This window comes from Pipistrellus hanaki (genome assembly GCF_964339955.1).
Source record: "Pipistrellus hanaki genome assembly, chromosome: 6".
Lineage (NCBI taxonomy): Eukaryota > Metazoa > Chordata > Mammalia > Chiroptera > Vespertilionidae > Pipistrellus > Pipistrellus hanaki.
This window is the reverse complement of record NC_140508.1, coordinates 13,326,166-13,339,299: the sequence shown is the minus strand read 5'-3', so window position 1 is coordinate 13,339,299 and position 13,134 is coordinate 13,326,166. Positions and strand designations below refer to the sequence as shown.

General features: G+C 55.6%; 1 protein-coding gene across 1 annotated transcript in view; it reads left to right on the top strand.

The window, feature by feature from the left end:
• Positions 1–12,190, top strand: part of BCAS4 (breast carcinoma amplified sequence 4) — a 30,542-nt gene extending 18,352 nt beyond the window's left edge. The window contains exon 3 of the mRNA XM_084888403.1: positions 11,309–12,190. Coding sequence (XP_084744529.1) covers positions 11,309–11,638 — 330 coding nt within the window. The 3' untranslated portion in view covers positions 11,639–12,190. The remainder of the gene's footprint in view (positions 1–11,308) is intronic.
• The last annotated feature ends 944 nt before the right edge of the window (positions 12,191–13,134 follow it).

Below are 13,134 nucleotides of genomic sequence, written 5' to 3'. Positions count from 1 at the left end.
TGCATACCCGATTAAAATAATTGCTGAGCCCGGGGCCTGCTGTGTACCGGGTGACACACACGCGTTAGCCACCGAGGTCATTGTCACCGGCATCCCAGCACCGGCGGGCTGGGACACGGATGGTACAGACGCCGGCCTGCAGAGCCTTCCGCCGCGGCGCCCTCTGGGGCTGGGGCAGCTGGCCAGGGCCCTCTGAAACCCCGTGGCCGCGGGCCCACCTTCTGGCGGGGAGCAGACTCTCCCTTCGCTCACATAATGGAGAGAGTGTCCTGCTGGCCTCGGCCCAGCAGTTGCATTTGGCACTGGTGCGTGTTCTTGGGTCAAGTGCATTTGCTCTCCTTCCTGGGGCCGTGAATCATCCTGGACAGCGGTCTCTGCTCCGTGATCACCTCCAGCCCACTGCCCAGACGCCGGGGCTCCGAGCTCAGCTCCGGGGAGGAGGGGGAACAGGCTGGGAAGGGAAGGGAAGAGCCTGCCAGGCCCCCACCCAGTGCAGTGCCTGGGGGTCCTCCTGGCAGGGGCTCCAAAGCATGGGTTCCTCGCTGACCTCTCTGCTCTTCTCGGGAACAGACAAAACACGCACCCCCGGGGGCCTGGGACGCGATGCTGTGCCGTGGGCTGGCTGTGAGAGAAGAAGTGTGGCTTCCCTCTGACGCCCCTGTGACAGGGAAGCGCACAGGGTGTCCAGGGACACCTGCTGGGGACGCACTCGGGAGGGGTGGGGACTGTGGTTAACCGGAGCAGGCAGCTGGCACCCAGCTCTGGACGGGTGCTGCCACGTGGAACCGGGCCTCCGTGCGGCCTGGTCTTCAGCAGCCGGAAACCGGGGTTTCTAAGGGAAAGAGTCGTAATTTTAGGTCGTGGCACCTGGCTTGGTTGTGCTCCTCTTGGCTCCGTGCACGTGCGTGTGTGCGTGCGTGCGTGTGTGTGTGTGTGTGTGTGTGTGTGTGTAAGGCACGACGCTGGTTCTCTGTGCAGAGACGGGACGTGAGTGCGGATCTCTGGTTTGGGGGGGATGGCCTCAGACCCACCTGGGTTGGAGTCCCCCATCTCCCACTTTGTAGCTCTGTGGTCCTGGGCCAGCGCATTCCGTTTTCCTGGCTTTTCCTGTTTCATCGCCGGTAAAATAAGGTTGAAGATGAAACAGTTCCCCTTTACAGGGCCCGTCTCCCGAAAATTACCCTCTGCTTTCCCCAACGTCCAGCCTGCCTCTGGCAGGTGCAGGAGCGCCCTCACACCCGCCGCTCTGGCCGTGGGCCAGCAGCCTCAGAGGGGCCCTGGCTCAGCCCACAGACATCTTTCCTCTGATTCCTTCAGGTTCAGAGGAGGGCGGGGGATGTACCGGGAATCCCCTCTCTGCAGCGTTCGCTTCTCTCCTGTAGGTTGCTAAGACCAAGTCCTCCTGATTCTCACCCCCCCAATATGTTTTCTTACCAATTAATAGGAAGAAAATGTCACATTTGATCCACTGTGTTCTGTCCTCGCCACGAGTTAGCTGCTCCGGATTGAGTCATGGCGACTGCTTCTGCAGGTGCCCTCGCTGAGAGATGGGCTTCCCTCTAGAATAGGGGTGTCGAACTCAATCAGAGAAGGGGCCAAAATCTAAAATCCAGCCTAAACCGCGGGCCGAATGGTTTACTGAACAGTCATAAATTGACAATGTCATAAACTGACAGCGGAGTGCAGTGATGACAGCGCGGTGCGGGCCACATTGCAAGGCCTGGCGGGCTGGATTTGGCCCACGGGCCTTGTGTTTGACACATGTGGACTAGAAGAAGGGGGACATTGAGGATGTTTCTCTATCGCGTAGCAAATGCAGGCGCCACGGGAGCCGGGCAGCACGTGGACATGGTGAGCGTTAGGGAGGGGTGGCGCCTGTGGGAGCCCGAGAGCTGCCGTCTGGAGGGAGCAGCTTCCGTGCCTGGGGAGACGCAGGTCTGTGTTGCTGAAGCTGCTGACTTTTTTTTTTTTTTTTTTTTTTTTAATATATTTCATTGATTTTTTTCAGAGAGGAAGGGAGAGGGATAGAGGGTTAGAAACATCGACGAGAGAGAATCATTGATCAGCTGCCTCTTGCACACCCCCTACTGGGGATGTACCCACAACCAAGGTACGTGCCCTTGACCGGAATCGAACTTGGGACCTTTCAGTCCGCAGGCCGACGCTCTACCACTGAGCCAAACCAGTTTCACCTAACTCTTTTTTTTTTTTTTTAATTTCTTTATTGATTACGGCATTACATATGTGTTCTTATTCCCCCATTACCTCCCCTAACTCCCCACCGCCCCCCCCCCCCCATGCCCTCACCTCCCTGTTGTCTGTGTCCATTGGTTAGGCTTATATGCATGCACACAAGTCCTTTGGATGATCTCTCCCCCTTACCACCACCCTCCCCTACCTTCCCTCTGAGGTTTAATGGTTTGATCGATGTTTCCCTGTCTCTGGATCTATTTTTGTTCATCAGTTTATGTTGTTCATTATATTTCATAAATTAGTGATATATATCTTTCTCTGCCTGGCTTATTTCACTTAGCATAATGCTCTCCAGCTCCATCCATGCTGTTGCAAATGGTAAGAACTCCTTTTTTACCGCAGTGTAGTATTCCGTTGTGTAGATGTACCATAGTTACCTAACCCACTCTAATCCACTCTGTTGATGGGCACTTAGGCTGTTTCCAAATCTTAGCTACGGTGAGTTGTGCTGCTATGAACATAGGGGTGCATATGTCCTTTCTGATTCGTGTTTCCACTTTCTTGGGATATATTGAATCTGCTGACTCATAAGAGAAGCTGTACATCCAGGCTTCACTGCTGCAGCATTTGTTAAAGTCGTATTTATGTGCTTTGCTGTGGAATAGATTTGGATTTCCGGGAAAGTTGCCGAGGCAGTACAGAGAGTTCCCACACCCCTCACCCAGTGCTGCCCTGTTAACATCCTACATCGCCACGCACCTCCGCCGAAACTATAAAACCCGCCCCGGGCGATGCTGTCTCTCCATGCCACACCTCATCTCTGTTTCCCATGCCCACTCGTGCCTCGCTCCTGTTCCAGGCCCGTCCCTTAGCCTCCGCAGTCTCCGAGTTCCTTCCCTGCTTTCTGTGACGTTGCAGTTCGAGGAGTACTTACCAGGTATTTGTAGACCAACCATGTCAAACTCAAAGGCTAACACGGGCCAAATAAACAAGGTTTACATGTATGTGTGCCGCGAAAAAAACCCAAAAGCTTCAATTTCCACAGAAACGCAAGTTTATTTCGATAGACATGCTGAATACCAAGGGCTGAAATAAATGAATAATCGTTACCATAAAATAACAGAACATTGTAATAAAAATTAATATTTTTTCTTGAGAATTAATTTACCAGACACTGAATATCTGCACAGATTAATAAGCATAATGCAAATAAACCTGTTTTTCTTGTTCTCTGAAAGCGACAAATTTTCTGTGTGCACATCAGACAAATCAGTCCAAGACTAATGACGTGGCCATTGGCTGCTAAAATAATCGCTGCCGCCGAAACCGGTTTGGCTCAGTGGATATAGTGTCTGCCTGCTGACTGAAGGGTCCCAGGTTCGATTCCGGTCAAGGGCATGTACCTTGGTTGGGGGCACATCCCCAGTGGGGGGTGTGCAGGAGGCAGCTGGTCAATGTTTCTCTCTCATTGACGTTTCTAACTCTCTATCCCTCTCTCTTCCTCTCTGTAAAAAAAATCAATACATTGTATTTAAAAATTAATTAAATAAATAAAATATTCACTGCTGGTATTAGTGGAGAGAAATTTGTAAGGGAAATGAATGCAACGCGATTATAGTAATCAGTCATTAGCGAAGGTTGTAGTTTGTTATTAATAATTATGTATAAGAGGATATTGTAAAAGTTAAGTTACGAAATTTTTAGTGAAACGTTTCTTACAAACTGTGATAGTGGCTGGGCCGTAAAAATATTGGTTGTGGGCTGCACGTGGCCCGTGGGCTGTGAGTCTGCTTGTGTAGATGGTCCCTCGTGTGGGTCTGTCTGGCGTTCCTCTGTGGTCACACGGGGTGATGGGTTTCCGGCGAGAAGGCCGCCGAGGTGAGGCGCCTCTCATCACGGCATCTCCGGGCGCCACGGGGTCACCCAAGGACGTCACCGGGGCTCGTCTTGGTCAGGTTTCTCCACCGCAACGTCCCCACGCCCCCTCGCATCATTTGCTCCCGTCAGACTCACTCGTGTGCGTCGATCTGACACGTGGGGTTCGAGTCCAGTTCACGCGGGTGACTGTTGTGCAGGTTGCTCCGGCTTCAGCGACATCGCTCTGCCGGGCTGGCTGTGTGAACCTCTGACCCGGTGCCATCCCTCTGTGTAAGCACCGCCCTCCTTCCTGCCCCGTGCGATGCTCCGGGCTCTTCCAGCCCTGGGGTCGGCCCTTTCTCCTGGATCCCCATTTGAATTTTAACGTTGGAAATTAAGTCAAATTTAAAAATGAAAACACTTGGTGGGCTGCGTCAGAGGCCACGTTTAGACATGAAGATCGCGTTGAAAGCCCAGAACGTTCTTTCCAGAGAAGCACCATAAGCTCCCCGTTTTACAGGTGAGGAACAGGCCGGCAGCCTGCGCCAGACCCCCCCTCTCCCAGGCTCCAGGACGCTCCTCAGCCTCCTGGGGTCAGAGTGAGGTGGGACTTACACCGGGCAGCGGGCTTGGCACTAGCTGCCAGGGGTGGCAGGGCCGTGCCCAAAGGAGGGCCGGGACAGGCGTGTGGTTTGGACGCCGGGCCATGGGATGGCTGCCGGGAACCCGGGCATCCTGAGGTGGTGGGAACAGACTTTCAGGAGAACCACAGAGGTCTCATGTACTTGGGCAGAAAGAGGAGGAAACACAGGCACAGTTTTTAAAAAAATATTTTTTTATTGATTTTTTTTTTTTTTTTACAGAGAGGAAAGGAGAGGGATAGAGGGTTAGAAACATCGATGAGAGAGAAACATCGATCAGCTGCCTCCTGCACACCTCCTACTGGGGATGTGCCTGCAACCAAGGTACATGCCCTTGACCGGAATCGAACCTGGGACCCTTCAGGCCGACGCTATATCCACTGAGCCAAACCGGTCAGGGCACAGGTACAGTTTTTAAAAACAGGCTTAAAATTAAAACCTTATCCTGAGTTACTCATCTGTTGTTGCCTAACAATAATGCCAAACTCAGTGCCCGCAGCCATCCTTCCCCACTTGGTAGCGTGCGGGTCAGGGGTCTGGGTGCAGCCCCGCCGGCCGGCGGCTCCGTCTCCGGCTGCAGGCCCCGCTGGGCCGGGCCACGGCCACCTCGGCTCCAGTGGGGCAGGCCTGCGTCCAGGCAGCCCGGCGGCTCTGGGCAGGGCTAGCTCCTCGCTGGCGGTTGGCCGAGGCCCTCAGCTCCCAGCCACGTGGGCCTCTCCAGCATGGCAGCTTGCTTCCTCCGAGCCAGCAGCCGAGAGGGCAAGTGAGACAGGAGAGGGGGGAGAGATCAGGCGTGAGCCAGCCAGCAACAGAGACCACCAGCCGGGAGGAGGGACAGACAGTCTTCTGTGCAGGAGGCTCCGAGTGACACCTCCCGTTCTGGCTGACTCCTATTTTGTGGTGAGGCAAAGTGCCTCCCTAGGCCCAGCCCACGACAGGGGGAGGGGATCACCCAGGGCAGGAATAGCAGGAGGCGGGGTCACTGAAGACTTCAGACAGCTGCCTGCCCGGCCATGCAAACACTGCTAACCGGCTGTCCTCACAGCATTCCCGGGAAGCAAAGGAGCACAGAGAGGGCCGTGGCTTGCCCAGGGTCACACAGCTCCTGGAGGGGAGAGCTAGATTCAAACTCCACTCTGAGTCCCAAGTCCGGCTCCTGTGTGCCCGTGGGTGTTTCTCTGGCTGTCCCTGGGCCCCCACTCCAGCGTAGCCCCGGAGCCTGGCCGAAAACAGATCCCCAGACAAACCGGTCCGCACCCCACCCGGAGGGGCCGGGCACCGGCACTGGCTGGCTTCCCGCGGGGGGTTCGGACGCTCCCTGGCACCTGAGAGCGGTGTGGTACTCCCCTCGGCACGGCAAGGACATGGCACCACGGAAATGGACTTCCCGCCACTTACCCAGGGTCACCCGCTAATTCCGTGGAGCTGGACTCGACTTCTGTCCACTGGGCCTAAGCTCTGGATTGAACTGCAGCCTCAGCGTGGGATCCTGACTCCTTGCACAGAGGAGGCTGGGAGGAGCTTGCAGTGTGACAGTGTCACCTGGACAGATGGACGAGGCCCCTCGGAGCTGCAGAGGAAGGGATCCTGGCAGGCAGCTCCACGCTAGCAGGGAATTAACATTCTTGTCAGCAGAGAATGAGGCAGGAATATAATTAAAACGCTGCCCTTGGAATAGCTGATTCATTTGAATTTTACTCCACACGTTGGGAAGAGGGAAAAGAAACGTGAAGATTTGCAGCCCTGGTTCTTGCCTTGCTTGGGTCGGCCCAGCTCTCCAGCCTGATGCTTTCTTTAGCATTCGGTTCACTAACATCTGTTGCGGGCCTACTATGTGCCACTCGTCGTGAGAAAGATAGGTACCGTCCACAGCCATATTCTAGCAGGGGAAACTTGACGACAAAGCATCACCTTAGCCGTTTTCTATTGCCACTGTCGCAAATTCCCTCACATGAGTGGCTTAAAGCATGGATCTCATCGCTCCTGAGGTCGGAAGTCCAGAATGTGTTCACAGGCTGACGCTGAGGTGTCCGCAGGTTCCTTCGGGAGGCTCGAAGCCGCCTGCACTTCTCAGCTCATGGCTCCTTCCTCCGTGTTCAGAGCCCACAGCCTAGCACCTCCCTGTCTCTCTCCTACTCAGACCTTCCCCTCCCCTCTCCTGAGGACCCTGTGATTGCAGGGGGCCTCCTGGACAAGCCAGGGCCATTGCCTCCTTTCAAGATCCTTAGTCACATCTGCACAGGTCCTTTCGCCGAGTAAGGAAACAGATGCCCCGGCTCCAGGGATGAGGACGCAGACATTTTTGGGGCGATGGTTCTCCCGGCCACCATCAGCCCGGGGGACTTAGAGTGAGGCAGGCGCCGAGGGGAGGAAGCCATCGGCCCCTGAGGATGAGTGGAGGGAGCAGTGTGGGGAGGCGTGGGCAGGGGCACCGCCGGGACAGAAGCTCTGAGGCAGGAAGGAGATGGCACCAGAGGGAGAGGCGGTCCAGGTCACCGGCCAGGACCAGGGCAGGGCTGGGAAATGGGGCAGCAGCAGCCTCGTGGTCTGGGCCTTGCAATCCAAGGTCAGGATTTGGCCTTTATCCTGAGGAACAGGAAGCCGCTGAAAAGGCAGGATTGCCTAGTGGTTAGGAGTGCAAGCTCTAGACAGCACAGCCTCAGGGCTATCAGTGCTCTGGGGCCATCCTGTGGGCATCAGAGGGCTCAGCAGCATCCTCGGCCTCCACCTCCAAGATGCCCTGCCCCCCAACTTCATGTGACACCCAAATGTCTCCAGATGCTGCCAACGGCTCCTGCTGGGAACCTCTGCTGAGAGTCCTGCTGCCCGAGGCCAGCCCGAGGCTACCTCTTCCTGGTGTGGACCCAGCAAGTCCGAGCCTCCATTTCCCTGGGAAACGGCAACAGCAGGGAGGCTCTTGAACCCAAAGTGTATCGGTACTTCACAAAGATTTGTAGGGTGCTGGCTGTGGGCTACGCTGAGGTGGTGCTGGGGACGTGGCTGGGGCGAGGCCCCCGGTCCCCTGCCAGTGGCTGTGGGTGCTGGGTGAGGAGGTGGCGGGGGTGCCTGCCAGACCCAGAGCAGACAGCTGCCCAGGGCTGTGACCCCACGCTGAGGCCTGGAAGGTGGGGAGCGAGCCCGGGAAGGAGAAAGGCCTCCTGGGCAGCTGTGGTCGGTGCAGAGCTCATGACGGAGGGTGAGGCTGGGGCGGAGGGCTGCTGGCCAGGGAGGCCCAGGCAGGGCTTTTGGACCCTGTGTTGAGGAAGCCAGGACTCGTCAGAGGGATCATAGTTACTACGCTTTGTTTTCTCTCTGACAATGCCCAAAATAACTTCTTAAAGTGTTCCATTCAGGGGTTCTGGGTATATTTACAAGGTTGTACAATCATCACCACTATCTAATTCCAGGACGTTTTATGGTCTCTGAAGGGAACACCATATCCGTTAGCAGTCATCCCCCAGCCTCTGGCAGCCTCATCTGCGTCCCGAATCTACGGATTGGCCTGTTCTGACATTTCATAGTAATGGACTCATGCAACCAACATGTGGCCTAGAGTGTCTGGCTCCTTTCACACAGCATGTTTTCAAGGTTCATTCATGTTGTAGTGTGTGTCGGGACTCCCATCTGAATAACATTCCATCATGTGGATATACCACAGTGTGCTTACCTTTCCCCAGTCGTCGTGTGTCCCGTCCCCCGCCCCCCCCCCCCCCCCCCCGTGAGAGCACACTGACTACAACCTGGATTGAGCGTCTGCCCCCTGGTGGTCAGTGCACAACATAGCGACCGGTCATTCTGCTGTTTGGTCTATTTGCATATTAGCCTTTTGTTTTATAGGATGCTGTGTAAATTTTATGTGGATAAGTTTTCATTTCTCCTGGGTAAATACCTAGGAGTAGAATTGCTGGATCGTATAGTAACTCATTTCAGGAACTGCCAAACTACTGTCCAACGTGGCCACAGCATTTTGCACTCCCACCGGCATTTGCTGTAAGTTTTAGATAAGAGGTTGAAAACTCAGAGGCCAATGGGATTCAGTTGCCGGCCAACCTCAAGGCCCCCTCCGCTGTTATTTCCAACAGCTGGTGCTGAAAAGCAACGGTCCCTTCCGTGGATCTGATTCTCCCGGCTTGCCACGGTCCCCACTCTGCCCGGAGCCTCCCCACCACGGAGGCTGATGGCATTTGCCTTGTATCACCCCGCACCCCCAGCACACACCTTCCTGGGCTGTTGCTGTCCTTAGAGGAGAGAGATTTCTCTGTAGGTGGGTCTCTGTCAAAGGGAGGGAAAACTAAGCTAGTCGGAAAGGGCCATGCGTTTCGAGGCCAGTGGGAGAGTGTGTATTTCCCGTGATGTGGTGTGTGACCTCAGAACCACACAGCTTAGGCCCCTGTGGAACCTGACATGGATTCCACAGCCTGACTCTGCTCTGCCCTTTGGGTAACTCTCTTCCCTCCTTCGTCCCCGGCGAGTTGGGGCCGTGCTGTTTGTCCCTCGCGGAGTCGCCATGGGGCCAGCACTGGCACATTCCGGGGCTCAGAGAGGACAGCTGTCAGTGGTCCCTGCCCACAGGCTGGGAGAGGGGAAGGTGCTTGCCACTCAGCCAGCCGGCCACGGCCACGGCCACGAGCCCTGGGACTCGCAGGGAGCCAGACCACCCTGCTCTCAGCTCCGTGCGACCCCCGGGGTGTCTGGAGCTTGGGAACTGGCCCTTTCTCAGTTTCAATAATAAAACTAACGTTTACTGGGCACTTGCATTGAGCTGGGGACTCGGTGCTTTCCGAGTAAGAACTTCAACCTCCCAGCAGCCCCAGGAGGAAGGTCCCGTCCTTAGTCCCATTGCACAGAGGAAGTGGCTGAGGCACAGAGAGGGAAAGGCGTTGGCCCGTGGTCACACAGCCAGGAAGTGGTGGAGCTGGAGGTCCGCACTCCTGACGGCTCCTCCATGCTGGATGCTGGCACTTTCCGGGCAGGGGCCTGCTCTGAAGCTGGGGCCTTTGCCAGAAGTGTTCACATGCATTAGCACTCAATATGTTTCAAAACAATGAGGCTTTCTCTCTTCTTCCCTCCTTCCTCCTTCCTTCCTTCCTTCCTTCCTTCCTTCCTTTCCTTCCTTCCTTCCTTCCTTCCTTCCTTCCTTCCTTCCTTCCTTCCTTTCCTCCCTCCCTCCCTCTCTTCCCTCCCTCCCTCCCTCCCTCCCTCCCTCCCTCCCTTCCTCTCTCTCTCCCTCCTTCTCTTTTTCCTCCCCTCCCTCCTGATAATAAAAGTAATACATTTTAATTGTGTAGAGAAATACATAGAAGTCGCCCATAGTCCATAACCCAGCCCCCAGGGTGGCTATGATTGGCTGCCACCCTCTCTGTCCCCAGCCCTGACTGGTGGATGCCTGGGTGCCGCCCCAGTTGGCTGCGGGCTGGGGTGGCCCCGGATTGGCCTCTCCCTGGCCCTGCTGGGCCGGGCTGCCCTCGCTGGCAGGCATTTGGGAGGCGGGTCAGACCTCGGGAGCTCGCATTCCTCAGCGCGGCCTCCCTCCCCACCGGACTGGTCTTAGCGCAGGGAGCGTGAAATTGGAATCGGCTGGGAGGACTACAGGATTTCCTCTGTTTCACAACCAGATGTGCTGGCCCCGGGAGGCCTCCTAGCTGGAGGGCCGGAGCCCTGGTCCTGCCCATGGCCCTTTGTCCCCACCACACACACACACACACACACACACACACACACACACACACACAAACACACACACACACACAAACACACACACACACACAAACACACACACACACAAACACACACACACACACATACACACACACACACACACACAAACACACACACACACAAACACACACACACACAAACACACACACACATACACACACACACGCACACACACACACTCCCTTGATGTGGCTTCCTCGGCCTTTCAGCTCTGCCTGCCAGAGCCTCAGGGAGCAGCACGTCCTGGCTCACCCCTGGGTTCGTTCACACATCATTCACTGGGCAGCATTCATGCCCTCACCGTCCCGCTGAGCCCCTCCAGCTGACCAGGTTCTGGTCTTGGGCTGTGGACAGCACTGACCCAGCACGGGCTCTTTCAGACAAGAAAAGTGTTCAGAGGGCTCGGGGGGCTCGGTAGACAGGGGCCCCTCAGTGGCTCGGGGGCTGTTAGAGCAGGTGGTCGGGAGGTTGATCCAGGGCCAGAAAGAGGAGCGGCATTCCTCCCACCGAGAACGGAGAGAGGGCACTGTGGCACGCAGAGAGCTGGTGCACAGGCCCTGAGGAGAGAGAGGCCTGCCTGGAGAGAGCTGTGTGACTTCGGGCAGGTGGCCCAGCCTCTCTGAGCCTTGGATTCCCTTCTCTGTAAAACAGGCTAAAAAGAGGGTCCCGATGGGAGAAGGTGGGAGGACGGGGGTGGGGGGGAGGGGAGCCTGGACAAGCCGGGTTAGGTTGGGAGCCGCTGCTGCTGTTGTCAGGGCCCAGGGCGGTGACCTCCCAGCTCAGGCCTCCCCTCCCAGGAGCCTGCTGTGGCAGGGACTGGGGGCCTCCGCTGGCCGGGGATGCAGCCAGGAATGTCCCAGCTAAGGCAAGGTGGCATCCCGCTCTCTCCTCCCCGCCAGGCCTTCGTTAAGATGGTGGGACGCCATGTCTTCTTCCTGGAAGGCCATGTGCTCCGGGCGGAGCGGCCCCCGCGGAGCCCTCTGGCAGGCCCCGCGGAGGCGGGGTGGCTGGGCACCGGAGGGCTCCCGGCCTTCAGGAACGTGAGTATCCCCGCCCCTCCCCCTCCCAGGCCCCAGAGTGGGCGGGGGCTTAGGAAGCGGGAGGTCAGAGGGCACGTCTCATTTCTGCAGACAGGAAACGGTGTCTGGCCGGCCTGGGAGGGGCTGGCCCAGGTGGCTGGGTGTCTCCGTCCCTCCCGGAGGTCCCTCTGGGTTTTGAGCGTCCGGTGACCGCTTGCTTATTCACTCACCGTGTATTGAGCGCCTGCTGTTTGCTGAGCATGGTGGTCCATCTGGGATCACATCACAAGCAGAGACAGACCCTGTCCTGACAGCCTGAGAACAGGCTCATAGACCCCGAATCCAGGTGGGGTCCTTCCAGGACAGGAGCTGGCCCAGCGGACCCTCGGGGCTGGGCCGGGGGGGTGTCCAGCCCAAGTGTGGTCTCTGCGACGTGTGACGGCCTCTCCTTCGACGTCTCTGCTTCTTGGATCCTCCCAATGGCCCGTCAGCATCACGTGTCCCTTTCACTGACGGGAACACGGACCTCAGACTCTTCCTGCCATCGAGACCTTGGCTGCTTAAGATCCTCTGTCTTTTCAGCCCGTCACGGGCTGACTCCCCAGCGCAGAGGACACTGGGCAGGTCCGGGGACATTTGGGCTGTCAGCTGGAGGTGAGGGTTCTGTTGGCATCTAATGGCTAGAAACCAGGGATGCTATTAAACACCCTGCAAAGCCCCCACAACAGGGAGGTGTCTGTCTCTAAATGCCAGTAATGCGAGCGTGGGAAACCCTGCCCTGGGCTGGATTTGCTCATAATAATGGCTTATGGTGGGTCTGTTCTAAGTGCTTTAAAAAAATTGTTTATTTTCAGAGAGGAAGGGAGAGGGAGAGAGAGATAGAAACATCAATGATGAGAGAGAATAATTGATCTGCTGCCTCCTGCATGCCCCCCACTGGGGACCGAAGCTACAACCCAGGCTTGTGCCCTGACCGGGAATCAATCCCTTGATTTCCTGGTTCATGGGTCAACGCTCAGCCACTGAGCCACACCGGCCGTGCTGTTCTAAGTGCTTTACCTGCTGTTTTATTGGGTCGGCAACTAGGTAATTGCGGGTTTCACACATATATGGCTTCAGTTGGATTTTTAGGTTTGCAGATGTAGTACAAATGTAAAACACATTTTGTTATTTGATAGTTGGCTATTCAGCTGTTAATCAGTAAAAAAAGTTTTTTGATCTGTTTTGTAGTTTTCCTTTGGCGTTCATTAAAAAATGGAAAATCAAAAGGAACATTTTCGTCATATTTTGCTTTTTTATTTCCTCAAAGGGAAAAACGCATCGCAAGCTCATAAAAAGTTATGTGCTGTTTATGGTGACGAAGCCTTAAAAGAACGGCAGTGTCAAAATTGGTTTGCCAAATTTCGTTCTGGTGATTTTTCACTCAAAGATGAAAAACGCTCTGGTCGTCCAGTTGAAGTTGATGACGCCCTAATCAAAGCAATAATCAATTCGGACTGTCACAGTACAACACGTGAGATTGCAGAGAAGCTTCATGTATCACATACATGCATTGAAAATCACTTAAAACAACTTGGCTATGTTCAAAAACTCGATACATGGGTTCCTCACGAACTGAAAGAATCACAGTTAACGCAACGCATTAGCAGCTGCGATTTGCTAAAGAAACGTAATGAAAATGATCCATTTTTAAAACGACTGATAAC